The 13,532-nt window shown below is 54.1% G+C and overlaps 6 protein-coding genes across 6 annotated transcripts, besides 11 other annotated features; all 6 read right to left on the bottom strand.

Moving 5' to 3' along the window:
- Window positions 1-145: 145 nt before the first annotated feature.
- Window positions 146-166: a microsatellite.
- A 660-nt stretch (window positions 167-826) lies between these two features.
- Window positions 827-871: a microsatellite.
- Window positions 854-904: a microsatellite.
- Window positions 905-934: 30 nt separating this feature from the next.
- Window positions 935-965: a microsatellite.
- Window positions 966-1,239: 274 nt separating this feature from the next.
- TraAM80_05579 (zinc finger family protein) lies at window positions 1,240-2,880 on the bottom strand (the record flags this gene model as incomplete). Its single annotated transcript, XM_029382453.1, has 1 exon — window positions 1,240-2,880. The coding sequence occupies one exon, from the start codon at window positions 2,878-2,880 to the stop codon at window positions 1,240-1,242; it is 1,641 nt and encodes a 546-aa protein (XP_029237708.1).
- A 350-nt stretch (window positions 2,881-3,230) lies between these two features.
- Window positions 3,231-3,268: a microsatellite.
- Window positions 3,269-3,320: 52 nt separating this feature from the next.
- On the bottom strand, window positions 3,321-5,993 carry TraAM80_05578 (putative kinesin; the record flags this gene model as incomplete). The annotated part of the gene is made up of 1 exon (XM_029382452.1): window positions 3,321-5,993. One exon carries the CDS (start codon window positions 5,991-5,993, stop codon window positions 3,321-3,323), a length of 2,673 nt encoding a protein of 890 aa, XP_029237707.1.
- Window positions 5,994-6,190: 197 nt separating this feature from the next.
- Window positions 6,191-6,210: a microsatellite.
- A 269-nt stretch (window positions 6,211-6,479) lies between these two features.
- Window positions 6,480-6,516: a sequence feature (GA-rich).
- A 31-nt stretch (window positions 6,517-6,547) lies between these two features.
- On the bottom strand, window positions 6,548-8,548 carry TraAM80_05577 (uncharacterized protein; the record flags this gene model as incomplete). Its single annotated transcript, XM_029382451.1, has 1 exon — window positions 6,548-8,548. One exon carries the CDS (start codon window positions 8,546-8,548, stop codon window positions 6,548-6,550), a length of 2,001 nt encoding a protein of 666 aa, XP_029237706.1.
- A 221-nt stretch (window positions 8,549-8,769) lies between these two features.
- Window positions 8,770-8,790: a microsatellite.
- Window positions 8,791-8,834: 44 nt separating this feature from the next.
- Window positions 8,835-9,599, bottom strand: TraAM80_05576 (uncharacterized protein; the record flags this gene model as incomplete). The annotated part of the gene is made up of 1 exon (XM_029382450.1): window positions 8,835-9,599. One exon carries the CDS (start codon window positions 9,597-9,599, stop codon window positions 8,835-8,837), a length of 765 nt encoding a protein of 254 aa, XP_029237705.1.
- A 323-nt stretch (window positions 9,600-9,922) lies between these two features.
- Window positions 9,923-9,988: a sequence feature (GA-rich).
- Window positions 9,989-9,990: 2 nt separating this feature from the next.
- Window positions 9,991-10,596, bottom strand: TraAM80_05575 (uncharacterized protein; the record flags this gene model as incomplete). The annotated part of the gene is made up of 1 exon (XM_029382449.1): window positions 9,991-10,596. The coding sequence occupies one exon, from the start codon at window positions 10,594-10,596 to the stop codon at window positions 9,991-9,993; it is 606 nt and encodes a 201-aa protein (XP_029237704.1).
- A 702-nt stretch (window positions 10,597-11,298) lies between these two features.
- Window positions 11,299-11,324: a microsatellite.
- Window positions 11,325-11,397: 73 nt separating this feature from the next.
- On the bottom strand, window positions 11,398-13,146 carry TraAM80_05574 (calmodulin-like protein containing EF hand domain; the record flags this gene model as incomplete). The annotated part of the gene is made up of 1 exon (XM_029382448.1): window positions 11,398-13,146. The coding sequence occupies one exon, from the start codon at window positions 13,144-13,146 to the stop codon at window positions 11,398-11,400; it is 1,749 nt and encodes a 582-aa protein (XP_029237703.1).
- Window positions 13,147-13,482: 336 nt separating this feature from the next.
- Window positions 13,483-13,528: a microsatellite.
- Window positions 13,529-13,532: the final 4 nt, after the last annotated feature.

Here is a 13,532-nt window from a genome sequence, read left to right as displayed (position 1 = left end):
CCCGCGTTTTTATTCACACACACGTGTTTTCGCTTTCAGTTCCTTTGCTCGTCCTGCTGCCACAGCGCTAAACAAGCAACAAAAAAGAAAAAAAAGGCGGAACACACATGCGCACCACAAGAACGCCAAGACAGCAGGTGTGAATGGGGGGGGGGGGGGGGGGGGGACGACAGCATCGCACTGCCCCCACCCGCAGCAGACAGAACAACAAGAACAGAACTGGGGCAGCACAGCCACATTCTCTTTTTTTCTCTTTTTGTCGTTGTTTAAAAGAACCAAGAAGTACAACGTAGGTGTATATCTATAAATGCATACGTATATACACACAGACACTTCATCTTGCTTTTCCCGCCCTACTGTAATGCGTATTCCTCCCTACGATTAAGCAAGAACAACGTCAAGTCAATGGCTCTCATACCCCGCCCCCCCTATTTCAAATGATCATTCGTTTATCCTTTTTAAGCTTCAGGAGCTTCGGTATCACTGGCTTGTCACCCCTGCCTGCGTACTTCTCCTGGAGGTAAGAGTACGTATAGCTGTATTCAGGGTTGCAGTAGATAAAATATAAAAGGAAACCCATCAGCGCCGCGGCTCGGAAGATGGCGTGTCGCAAGAACTTCTGCTCCCCCACACTCCGCGGGCGGTAGGGAGAGAGAAGGTACGACGGACTCGTGCAACGAGCGGCCTCCTCCTCCCCAGAAAAATGTTCACTCATGTGTATGCCGACCAATGAACACCTCTTCCCTCCCTCTCGCTCACCCCACGGCTGCGCAGAATAAAAAAGGCAGTACAACAAAAGCCACAGGCAGGCGAGAGCATACGCGGCAGAATCAAACAAAACAGCAAACGAAAGGAAGAAAGAAAGAGAAGAGGGAAGAGGGAGGAGGAGGCACAACGTGAGAAGTGTCCCCCCCCCCCCATTCCAGGCAATTGAAGAGAGAGAGTAGAGGAGAGGAGATGAGAGAAGGGGGCGAACAAACTGTGGGCAACTGCCCAACCAAGCGAAGGAAACGAAACGGCAAAAGAGAGAAATTCGAAAGAAAAACGGTGCCTCCAGCCGCCCTCCCACACATCTTTTCGTTTTGTTCCTTTCGGTTCCTCCCCCCTCCCCCACCACCTCATCTTAAAATTTTTTTTTTTTTTGTAATCAAAAAAATAATTAAATACTCAAGACGCCTTACCGCATGCACGCAACATCATTTTCTTCTCCTGCACCACCGCCGCCTCTCCGAGCTCCTCCTACTCCTTCCGCTTCTCTTGGTAACACACATGGTTGTATCGGTTTGCGTGTTCTGCCTTGTGAAACTGCGTGCGGCAGTTGATGCCATACCAGCAACTCGGTCTGTCAGTGACGCTTTCAGGGAGTTCGTAATTCGGCACCGCGCGTCGGTAGTGAAACAGTAATGACGCAAAGATACTGTTGATGCATTCCTCACAGAGGGGGGAATCCACCGTCAGCTGCCCATTCACGCAGGTGATGTCCGGAACCCACTCCCCTGCCTCCATTTTCTCCAGGCACTCCTTCCACACCGTCTCCAGCGTGATACCCTTGGCGGACAAGTACCTGGAAATAATATTTTGCTCCACAGCGTTGCCACCAAAACATTTCTGGGGCAGTGTGGACCTGGGAGGGCATTGTCGCAGGCGCGTCAAACCGCCACGGTTGGCGGGGCAACCGCCCTCCCGTTGGTAGTACAGGTTACAGTACGAGGCACCACAGAGCTGGCAACACTGGGGCCGAGGACACAGAGGTCGGTGTGGAAAGCTCCGGTAACACATTGGGCAGTGCAAGTGTAGTCCATCTGGGCGGCACCGAAAACCGTCCTCACGAGATGCGCGCCGGCACTGCTGACAGCGTCCGATAGAGCGAGTGTGCCCGTGCCCACTTGCATCGTAGCTCAACATGGAACCTTGGCCAATGTTTGCACCGTCGTCACTTTCTGAAGTACTATCCAAACTGGAATAATCGTCATCGTCGCTGCGGTCTTCACTATAGCGGCGTCGTTTTTTGACAACTCTTCCCCTCGGCGGAATGGTGTCAAACGCCACTAACTCCGCCAGTTCATCGCTAGTGCGAGAGAGCTCAGGGTTGGTCTTGAGCAACTCCTCAACGCAGCTTTGTAGCTTGTGCGTCGGGCGCACCTCCCAAACCTCGGAGCGGCACTGGATGCATTTCCTATTACCGGCGTCTATCCACCGGCTAACGCAGCCGGCGCAAAAGACATGCAAACATGGGAGTATACTGCAGGGACGGACGTACAAACCCTTGCACACAGGGCACGTCAACTCCTCCTGTAGTACGTCAGCCCGTATTTTTTCACTGATACTCTGAAAAAGAAACCCAACGCTGGAGGCGTCCGGTTGTGATGCATTCGCCGGATGTGTGAGGAATACGCGATCGCCGGAATGTAGCTCCACCCACACATTCTTTTCAATCCGATTTCCGTTGATAAATGTCCCATTGGTGGAGACGTCGCGGATGCTGATGCTTCGTGTGGTGGGGTTGACAGTCAACTCACAGTGCCGCGCGGACACCAAGGCGACGTCGATGCGGCATTCCACTACAAGCTCTTTGGAGCGTCCCAGTATCATGTCGCCCACGTCGCGGTGGATATCGATAGAGGAGAGTCCCGTGTTCCCTGTGGAAAGCGGGATGAGTCGCGCCACCAGTGGCCCGCTCACTGACGGCGCCACACGTTCAAAGGCACTTTCAACAGTATCCTCTTCGGCCGTGACATGTGGTTCTTCGACCTCCCACGAGGCAATGCGATCAAGACCGCCCTGCGGTAAAATGCCCGACGGTTCTGCGTCTTCTACACCTTCATTTCCTCGCTTTGAGGCGGCTGCGCCGTTGCGCACGCGTTGCCTTTTTTGTGTCATGCACACTTTTTCTGGTGGTCTCCCAACTTCCCGACGGCGTCGGTTGCCTGCGCTTACAGCACGAACTGCCAAACACCGGAGGGGCGCAGAGCGGCAAAAAAAAAACACACAAAGAAAGAACAAAAGGAAATAAGATCACAAGAAGGAAAAAACACAGAAACACTATAAAAAATATGCGTAAACAAAAAAATATATAAACGACACAACAACCAGTAGATGCAACAGGCAGGCGCAAAGGCCGTTCCTGACCTTCTTGCCACAAAAACACAAACACACACGCACGCCATGCCGCTCACGTTCGCTCCCTCGTATCCCTTCTCTTCCTCACCCCAGTACAGGGACATAGTGAGAATAATAAGAACAGCAGCAGCAACAACAACAACAACAATGTGTTTTCCACTTTTAAGCATACCATGACATGTATTCGAATATTTATACAATTAGTTTCTTTTGTTAAGAAGTTCTGCGCAATCTGCAGCCCCGCGCTGCAGCAATCCAGAGGCCCAGATGCTTCGGTCCACAGACGTTAAGGCCCCATTTTGCAGCTGACGCACCCGTCGTAGGTGATACATGCGTGCCTCTTGTAAACTATCAAGGTTGCTTTCCATCTCTACCAGCTGCCTCGATGCCTCCGCCACCACAGGCTCAAATGATTTTAATTGCCGCAATCTATCTTCAATACTCACCTTCTCACTGCCGTACTGCGACCGCAACTGCTCACTAAGGGTGTCTGACTGAAGCTCCCGCTCCAGTTGTTGCAGTCGCATGCTAAATGCTTTCACTGCCTTTTCCCATTTATCCATGCCGCCGGTGCGTTCCTCCACCTCTCTCAGTGCACTCTTTAATTCGTCACGGTCTACCGTCAGCTCGTCAAGCTCTCTTTCCAAATTGGCGATGGACATTAATTCGATATCAATTTCCTTTTGTACGCCCTCCGAGAGGTCCACTGGCAGCACATTGGCCGTCGGTGACTGCTGCGGGGTAAGTGTTGCTGGTTGGCGGCGCGTAAAACCACCTGCCCCACCTTTCTTGACGCGTGAAAGTTCCCGTTCCTTCTTCTGCAGCTGAACCTGCAGTTTCGTCACCTGCGCCTCCGACGCGCGCAGTTTCTTCTGCAGCTGGTTCAACTCCTGGGCATGGGAGACAGACATCTTGTGGATGCGCTGCTGCCGCTCCCGCAAGGTGTGCCTATGACGGTTGAGTTCGTCATTCATCTCCGCCACCTGTGACTGTAGATGTTTAATCATCTCTGCGCTGGCCTCTTGCGCTGTGACGACCGCTGTTGATTCCTGCATTTTCCGCCGGTACTCCGCCGCCTCTTCGGATTTGCGCAGCTGCAGTTGGTGATGTGCCAGCGAGCTTCGCCGCTCCTCTTTTCCCTGGCGCTCCATCTTGGCTGCCTCTATCTTTGCCTCGGCGCGTGACAACTCATCCTCCAAGCGATGCCGGACGTCCTGGAGCTCTTGCAGTTGAGACTTGTAGTACTCCAACTCCTGCACCGCCTCCTCTTTTTGACGCGCCAGCTTCTGGATCAATCCATCCTTCGCCGCGATGTCGCGAGAAAGGTACTCCAGAGCCGCGCCCTCGGAGGCCGATAGCCGCACCTCCTCACCCTCCCTTTCTCCCTTCGATGCCGGTAGCTCGTCACTCTCGGCCTGTAGCTGAGTGCATGACGCAGTTTCCCTCTCCTCAGCAGCATCCTCTCGAAGGAAGTCATCCCACGGCCGTGCGCCACTTAGTTCCATAAACTCGTTAAGCTCACGCTGTTGTTGGGCTTCAATGGACAAAAGACGCTTTTCAAGCTGCTTGCGTTTTTCAACCTCAATCATGGCAGTGTACTCTGCATTGAAGAGGTCTTCTTGCAGCCGTTGCGTCAACTTCCGCTCGCTTGCAAGTAACTCCTGTACTTCCCCCAACCGTGCTTCCTCTACCGCTGGAAACATGTACATCATGGGGGAATGTGCCTCCTGCGAAGCCTGCTGTGCCGCCTCCAGCCGCTGCCTAAGCCACGCAATAGTTCTCTCGGCCTCCTCTAAGGTGGAGCAACCTGTATCTACTTTAAAAGAGCTTGTACGAATAGACTTGGCGCGATTGGCGTACTTCAGCGTATTCAACGTTTCCTCAAAGGAGGAGACAGCAGGCGAGACACAAGCGATCATGACTGTTTTTGAGTTCCCACCCAGCATGGGCTGTAGAAGACGGGTGAGTTTCGAGGCGCGGTACGGTACGTGCGACCTCCGCTCACAAAGGGCCACGATAACATTTCCCAGTGCAAGGAGCCCACTGTTGATGCTGATGCCTTCACGCATTCGTGAGGCCATTTCAATCCCCTTCGACCGCTCCTTAAGGTACTGTGAGGCTTGCTCGTTAAGCGTTTCATTTATGGCACCGGTCGCAAGCTGTCGGCCGTTCACCTTCTTGATGCGCTCACTCCCCGCCAAGTCTACCAAACCAAAGCGCGACACCACCCCGCCGTCTGTGAGGCTGATCGTAAGCAGCAGGTGTGAGCGGGAGCTTGTCGCGTTCATCAGTGTGGAGGCGGTGCGACGGTTGGTGGGCGTGTTCTTCACCCACGCAAGCAGCTCCTCCTTGCTCTCCACGACCACTTCGGAGAGGCCCTGAATGTACACGCCATGCCGCGAGTCTTCCCGCAGCGACAGCGATGGCAACGACCCCATCGAATGCGACGGGTGTAGCATGGAGCCGGTGCCGGAGGCGATGAGGTCGCTGATGCTTTCATTGTACACCTCCACTGCAGAGAAGCGAAACTCGTGTTTGCCATCGTCCTCCGCAAGGTCTTCCTCCTTTAACGCGGCCAATACCCGCTGCACAACATCCGCCGACAAGGACGACATGGTGAACGTCTTCCCTGCACCCGTCTGTCCGTAGGCGATGGCAGAAACCGTGTAGCCAGCCACAAAAGCAGATACCAGCGGCGCCGCAACGGCGTCATTTACTACCTGCGATGTTGCGTCCATGTCGAAGATGTCATCAAAAGCAAATTTCCGCGACTCCCCAATGGCAATCTGGTGGCCGCTCACTGTCATATAACGACGCGGCTCCTCATTGGGCAGAAAAGGACGAACTCGTACCGCGACACGGACGTTCTCCATATATAATTACTCGACAACTGTGATGTATATGTGTATCTTTACAAGAATCTAACGAAAAAAAAATAGAGTAAACGATCTACGCACTGCTACACAAACAGCAGAGCTGTGGCCGCTAAAAGAAAAACAATGCAGATTGTCAGTCATACCGAAGAGTTGTAGGAGAAGCGGGATGAGGAAGAGAGGCAGAAAAAAAAAAAGGCGGTGGTGGTGGTGGTGGGGACGATTGCAGTGTAACCACAAGATCACAGCAATGTAAAGGAACAACTTGAGTGACAAAGAGAACACAGTGGAGAGACGGAGAGATCGTGAGCCCAAGAGCTAAAATGAAAAAAACAACAACAACAATGACGAGGGTATGAATATATCTGGCACCCCCCGCCCCCCCCACACACACAGAAACACATATCCAATGTGTGCATGCATGGAATACTGCCTTTCACTCAGCACCAGTACAAGACCGAGAGAGGGCGTAAATGGTACACCTTCCCTCGCCCCCCTCCTCCCTCCTCAATCCTCCCTCCTCTCTTCGTTTCCCTGACGATTGCATCTATCGCCTACCCACGCCGCCGCGACGACTCTACAATCGCCCGGTGATGGCGGATAATAAATTCTACGGGACTTGGCTTGACACTCTGCACCGCGGCACCAATGCCGTTGTCGCCACTGTAGTGAAGCCTTCGATGGTTTAAATTTTGATGGTACGGCCGCGGTGATAAGGGGGATGCAGAACCTGGCGACACCAAACTAGCGCACGATGGGGCCTGATTCACCACAAACTGCGTGCGGTTCCTACCTGAGAAGGAGGTACTACAGCTTCTCTGTGAAGATGACGCCGAGACTTGTCGCATGCCTTCGGATCCCTGCCGCGGCTGTCTGTGTCGACGTCGAGGCTCTGAAACGGAGCTAAATGTTTGACGCGAGGCATTCGGCCCCTTTGGAGATACCGTCTTTGGCCGCCACCACTCCTGTGTCTCCTGCTTGCGCCGGCGCGACTCCTCCTGCCGCAAAACGTGAGCCTCGTACCCAGAAACAACCGTCGCGTCGTGCGCAGGCAGCGGAAACACCGAATCCACCGTGGGATGAAAGGAACACTCAGACAACTGCGTGCGTTCCAACTCCATCCTGGCCTCACGCAGGCGCCGATCTCGCTGCCGTTGCCACATCTCATTGCGCTGTGAGAGGGAGAGTTCGCGGCCCACGCGGCGCTCCGGTGAACGTCCTACTTTCGGGTGAAATGTGCACTCCTCCATCTCCTGCGCCTCCTCCATCGCCCGGCGTCGTCGAGCCTCTTCCTCCATACGTTGCTGTGAGCGCCGCCACAAAAGTTCCCGCGCACCCTCCGCCGTTCGCGCGTATCCGTCCTCCTGCAGCATCTGCAATTGGTGTCGCCACATTTTTTCGGAAGTGGGATTGACACGCGGTCTAAATGTGCACCGCTCCTTCTCTTCCTTCTGCCGCGCCTGTAGAAGCGGCTGCTTTTTCTGGGCATACTTATAGGCCTCGCACAAGGAAGGGTGAAGACGCGTTGTCGGGCTATGTTGCAATTCCTTTTCCATCGCTTCTGCCCTCTTGCGCTCCACAATGAGGCGCGACGTCTCACTGATGCGGGGAATACCCGTCGATTCCTTTTGCGATGCCACGTTCGCCCTTTTACGCCGCAGCTCACGCAGCCTCATTGCGTCATTACGGTACAATCGGTCATACACCAAGGCATTTGGATCACTGTAGTAGTTCTTGGACATCTCTAGCGATGCCGGAGCGATGCGCGGCGCAAAGGTGCATGACGTATCGTGTGGTACCTTCCTGTCCTCTCCCCTCCCCGCAAGCAAACGGTCCTCAACGTTTCCCGAGCGGTGGAGTTGTTTGGTGTACTCCGTAATGCGGGGAGTAAACGCGGGCTGCGGCTCGTCTTGCCGCTCAGGCAGCTTCCCAAGACGGAAGAAGGAGGAGTTGCTGAAGCTACTGTTCGTACCCACACCTTCTTCTGCCAGCCAATACATGCGCTCCCGCCGTGCCTCCTCCTTTGCCATAAGGTAGTCTTCTATCGCTTGACCCTGGTGGCGCTCAGCGATAAACCTCTCCTGCGCGTATTGCGAGATGCGTGGAACCTCGCGGAGTGCCTCCAGGTCGCGCCGCAACGCCTCCTCACGGAGTCGCGCGAACTTCTCCTCCCGCTTCTCCAGCCACTTCCGCGAGACTTCCGCCGGGTCACGCGAGACCAGTGAGCGCGCACGCGCCGTCACCTGAGGTGCCCGCACCTCCACCGCCATCTCAGCCCATTCTCGTTCTCGGCTCTCGGCCCGCTGCGCCTGCGCCACCTCAAGACGTTTGGCATGCAATTCGTGCAGCCGCTTCTCCACGGCCTCGCTGCGTCGGGTGATGGAGTGACGGCTCATCTTCTCCGCGTACTCCGATACGGTTGGCCTAAACGGGCACTCTCTCCGCTCGTCCTCCAAGTGCTTGCGGCGCAGCAGCTCCTTGTGCTCCGCGTAGCACTCGCCCGCGTGCCGCAAGAACGATACCACGTCACCATCCGCCGAAACGGCCACCGCCATCACGGGACCGGCCTGCTACACGCGGAAAGACGGAGTAGCCAAAAAACAGCAACATCAACAAGAAAAATAAAGAGGCGGAGATGAGGTTAAAAGATGTGTAGACACACCAACAGCACACGGGCAACATTCAACGCATCAAGACGTTGCCTCAAGGGTTTTTATCGTTGAAATGCCACGCAAACAATGCACACATTGCATCTACCTTCCCTTCTTTCTCTCGCTATATATATATATATATATATCTTGCTGTTGTGTCTCTCCACCCTGAGCTGTCCCACCGATGCATCTACAACTGAGCCTGCTGCAGCAAAGCAGAGGTAAACGCTGACGAGTGCCCAAAACGATCCATCTCAACTGCACGAATGAGCCGTGCGAGAGCGTGAGCCACACTCTCAGGATCACTCACAATAAATTCCTGGCGGAGCTGCTCTAGCTTTTGCAGCTCCACAGCCGTCGTTGCAGCTCGCACGTCACACTGAACCCCCACACTGCGGCTCTCGCGCCTAGCCATTCTCCGGGAAGTCTCCGCAGATTCTTGATCCCCAAGGCCCTCGTAGGCCTCCTCGAAAACGCCCTTTTCTGTATGCTGCACGGGCCATGGTGGCAAAGAAGAGCACCAACTACGCCCCCCATCCAAAAACTTGCTGTCAATATCATCATCATGGACACAAGCCTTACTGCTATCCCTGCGGCTGCTGGTTCTGCTCGCACATGCGTCGTACTGTGAGTTGATGAGACGTTGAATATCCATCAGACCATCGTCATCCACAGCATTGTCAGCATCCACACCCAGGCTCAACTTGGCTGTGGCTGGCCTGGTCACAGCCTCATGCCGCAACGGCTCACCATATAGTAGCTGGCTCAGCGAGATACTGCGGTGCCGAGGCGGCGGGTCGCCACGATTTTCGTCGCAGTCATTGCTACTATCAACAAAAAGTCCCCCCCAGTGACACTTCTCTTTTCCCTTGCACTGTTGCCTCCGTGCCGCATATCCAACAGCAGTTGCCATCAAGCTATCCGTGCCCAGGTCAATGCAGTTCGTTCGTTCCATCCCACACCTGCGTGGAGAAAAGACGGCCAATGCAGCGAATAGCAGCGCCTGACACCTCTCACAGCTGTTGCCGTTGATGGTGATGCTGGATGTGATGATTGAGGGATGGTGGCGCTGCTGTACATACAGATAGATAGAGATGGAGAGAGGGGATGTGCAAGTTCCATACGTCACAGCCAAATAAGGAGCCAGCAAAAAAAGAATGCACCCACAGAAACATCCACCTTGAAATGTCTAGAAGAAACAACACAGAAGTGTAGATATGAAGTAAAAGAAAGATATACCAACATCCAGTTCTCTTCCTTCAATTAGGCTCTGCACAGCCTTTCCTTCTTTTGCTTAACTTTAACTTTTGCTTTGCTTCCTTCCTCCGTTTGCGTTCCATTCCTCCCTACCGCTGCTGGAGCATATCCTTCTCTAACTCGTGTCGCAGGGCTTTCCGCCGCTCCTGCGCCTGCTCAAGTGCGTCAAATGTCTGCTTGATGGGGATGGCCAGCGTCTCGTAGCGCTCCTCCGCGCGTGTGACGCCAATACGGCATACCTTATACATTTGGTACAAGGTGAAACAAATTGCCAGGAAGAAGGTGTACACCAAGGCGTCACTGATGGCCGCCGTGCTGCGTAAGAGAAGACGAATACAAAAAATGCGCCACACAAAGTAGCGTCTAGCAATCGCAAGGCAGAAGCGACGCAGGAGTTGCCAAAACGCCAACTCGCGCGCTTCACGGTCAATGTTGAGTAGCATGGTGTGGTGATGGAGGAGGCTCAGGCCCACCTTGATGTTCGTCTCCAAAGGGCGGGTAGAGAGCGCCCGCTCCAGCATCTGCCGGTCCTCACCCTCCTTGCGGAGACGACGATAAAGGCTGCGCAGCGCTTGGGTGGACTGCCCCCGCACCTGCGCTTGCTGTCCGTCCCCCATGCCGCGCAGCTGAATCATTCCACCAGCGGCCACCGTCGCTGTCACTGGGGCCACTTTGAACCGCCCCAGCCCCAACATTACCAATTGGTGACCCGCGGTTCAAGTGCAACGCGGCGCGGAACGCAAATGGGGAGGAGGGAGAGGTGAAAAAATAAGTGGTGCTTCTGCTATTCAACCTGAGGCACCACGGCGCTGAGAGGCGGGAGGGGGAATGAGAGACGGGGAAAAAAAAAAATTGGAAAGATGACGTGAGGAAGTTCCCAACGGCCGGCAGACGTCAAGTGCGGCGCGCCGCACAGGCTATTCCTGTCACGCCCAATGCAACCGTCCCCGCCTCCCCAAACCTGGGAAGTAAGCGAATGCAAAAAGATGCGAGGTACAAGAATAAACAAACCCCCCTTTCCCCTCCCTCCACACCACCACCAAACACGACACTAACCACCAGGAAGAGGGCAGATAGCACTGAGGGAAAGTAAAATCATGGGATATTCACCGCTCATGCGGCTTCTAATGTTTTTTTTTCTTTCTTTTTTTCTTCTTTACTCTTTTGTTCTTGCCTTTCCTTGTCACACCGCCCCACACAACACGAACCCCAGACGCAAGACACGAACAAGAGAGAGGCAAGAAACTAATAATAATAAGAAAAAAAGAAAGCAAATACCCTCCACGCCGCGATAGAAGGGGAAAAAAAAGCACAGAAATCTACACACAGAAGTACAGGCATACACAAGGCGTAGCAAAGAGAACGGCAGGGCCAAACCAGGAACAAGAAGGGCATGCATACATATATATATATATATGTATATGCAGAATTAAATGACACTTCGACGCAGGCCACACGTCGGAACTGCAGAAAAAAGAGATGCCCCACTCACGCGATCAGGGTCGTCCCCCCTGCAGCTGAAAGCGAAGGTTACCCAAAAAACTACTGGCCTCGGACATAAGTTTTGTCTCGCGTTCCTCCAGACTATCCCGCTGCTCCCGTAGACGTAGCTCCTGCTCTATTAGGGCGCGCTCGTGCTGGGACACAAGTTCCCGTTGCTTCCGTTGCTCCGCCAGTTCCGATTCCTTCTGCCTCGCCATATTTTCTCGTTCGTCCACTTGCCGTTTCGCTCCATCTAACTGCTGCTCCCGTGCCCGCACAGATTCTTTGGCGTTTTCCACAGCCTTCTCGTATTGATCGCGCCGCTGTGAGGCGTCCTCCGCCTCACGGGAGAGTTCCCTCCCCATTCCCTCAAGTTCACGGGCATTATTGTCGGCAACCGCGACACTGTGCTCCGCTCCACGCACAGCCTCCTCCACACGGGCAATCTCTCGCACCACGTCCTCCACGTTCTTGGATGCATCTCGAGCGCGCTGCTTCATAACTTCGGCGTCACGTGCCGCCTGCTCTGCCGAGACATGAGCCCGCTCTGCCGCTCGCCTCGCCTCCTCTAACGCTTTCTCTAGTTGTCGGACCTTATCATCGGCTGTGACAGCTTCACCGGAAAGCGCAACAGCCCGGCGATCCGACCTTTCAGCCTCACGGGCAATATCTTGTGACTCCCTGCGCACCTCCTTTTCATGATCCCGCGTGCTGGCAAGTTCCTTTTCACGCTCCTTCTTCTCACGGATGACACGTTCCTTCTCCTTTTTAGCGTTGTCCATGTCTTTGGTCAAATCCCGAAGTCGGTCTGTGCGGTCCTTCAGTTCTGCCTCAGCTGCAGTGACGGCATCCATCGCAGCGACCACTTCCTGCTCCGCATCTTCTACTGATTTGCGCACCTGCTCCACGGCTTGTTCTGCCTGCCTCACTGCCTGCCGCTCCACCTGAATCTCCCTCCTCAGCTGTTCCTCATCCCAGAACGCCTTTGAGCGGAAAAAAAGACAATCCGTCATGATTGGGTAGAGACGACAAAAACGTTCAAATTCGGTAAAGGACACTGTTCCGTCACGGTTTGTGTCGGCCTTCTCAAAGAGGTCCTCCACCGTCTCGGCAGAAAGGTCAAGGTTAAAGGTTTGAAAGCCCTGCTTGAAGTCCCCTTTCTCCAGCAGGCGGCGTCCTTTCGAGTCCAACTCGGCAAACAAAACACGAACCTTCTCTTCATGTGATGCCTCTGCGTGTATTTTTGGAACTAGGGCTCCGGATGTACTCGTGTGCAGTGATGAACGACGGTAATGTTGGGGGTCACTGCGTTGATTAATGGGCGTACGACCACCTGCGTAGGGGGCAAGCGCACCAGCCGGCGCAGAGCCACCGTTGGAAGCTCCATGCCCCGTCGCTGAGCTGGTGGCATTTACAAGTGGCCGCTGCGCCGACATTGGTGGTTTTACCGCCGCCGGAATTTCCTTCTGGCTTTCCTTGTGCCACTGGTTGTCCGGTTGAAATGCGTACAACTGACAGTAGTCGGTCAACTGCCCCTCCGACACCAAATCCACCCACTTGTTTCGATCCTCATCGTACAGCTTAATCTTGGCAACGTTAAAGGTATGTGGTGGGACATGCTCTGGACGGCGAAGAGCGATTTCGTTTGAGAATGCAGCCTCTGTGGCGTGCAAGACCTCGGGCAACGTTGGCCGGCGCGGGAAGGTGAGCTCAAAGTTCACCTTACTGTTAAAAATATCAGCAGCAACCTGGATGACCAGCATGGACCTGCGTTCTCTATGCCGGTAACGTTGCCTGCACGGGGTGGTCCTTCTCTTCCGAATCCCTTTGGGGGTGTTACCACGCTTGTTTCGTCTTTCTGCCGCGTTGCTTTATTCTTCCCTTCCTTTTATTTTCTTTTGATTTCGTTTTTCGTGTGCGTGGGTGCGCTGGACCAGTTAAGAAAAGAAAAAGACTGGGGCGATGTTGACGGTTCCGCAAACCACCAGGGCGGCAGCCATCGCATGGGCGCAGGCAGAGGAGGTGAGCCACCCCCTCCCCCCGCCAGGAAGACACGGGGCCACTAGGCATCCATTCAAACACGCAATTAGAACAACAATAATAAATAAATAAATAAATAAATAAATAAATAAATAAAATAAATAATTAA

Source organism: Trypanosoma rangeli (genome assembly GCF_003719475.1).
Source record: "Trypanosoma rangeli strain AM80 chromosome Unknown Tra_15.4_contig_00184, whole genome shotgun sequence".
In the NCBI taxonomy this organism is placed as follows: Eukaryota; Euglenozoa; class Kinetoplastea; order Trypanosomatida; family Trypanosomatidae; genus Trypanosoma; species Trypanosoma rangeli.
This window is presented reverse-complemented; position numbering and strand designations above follow the sequence as displayed.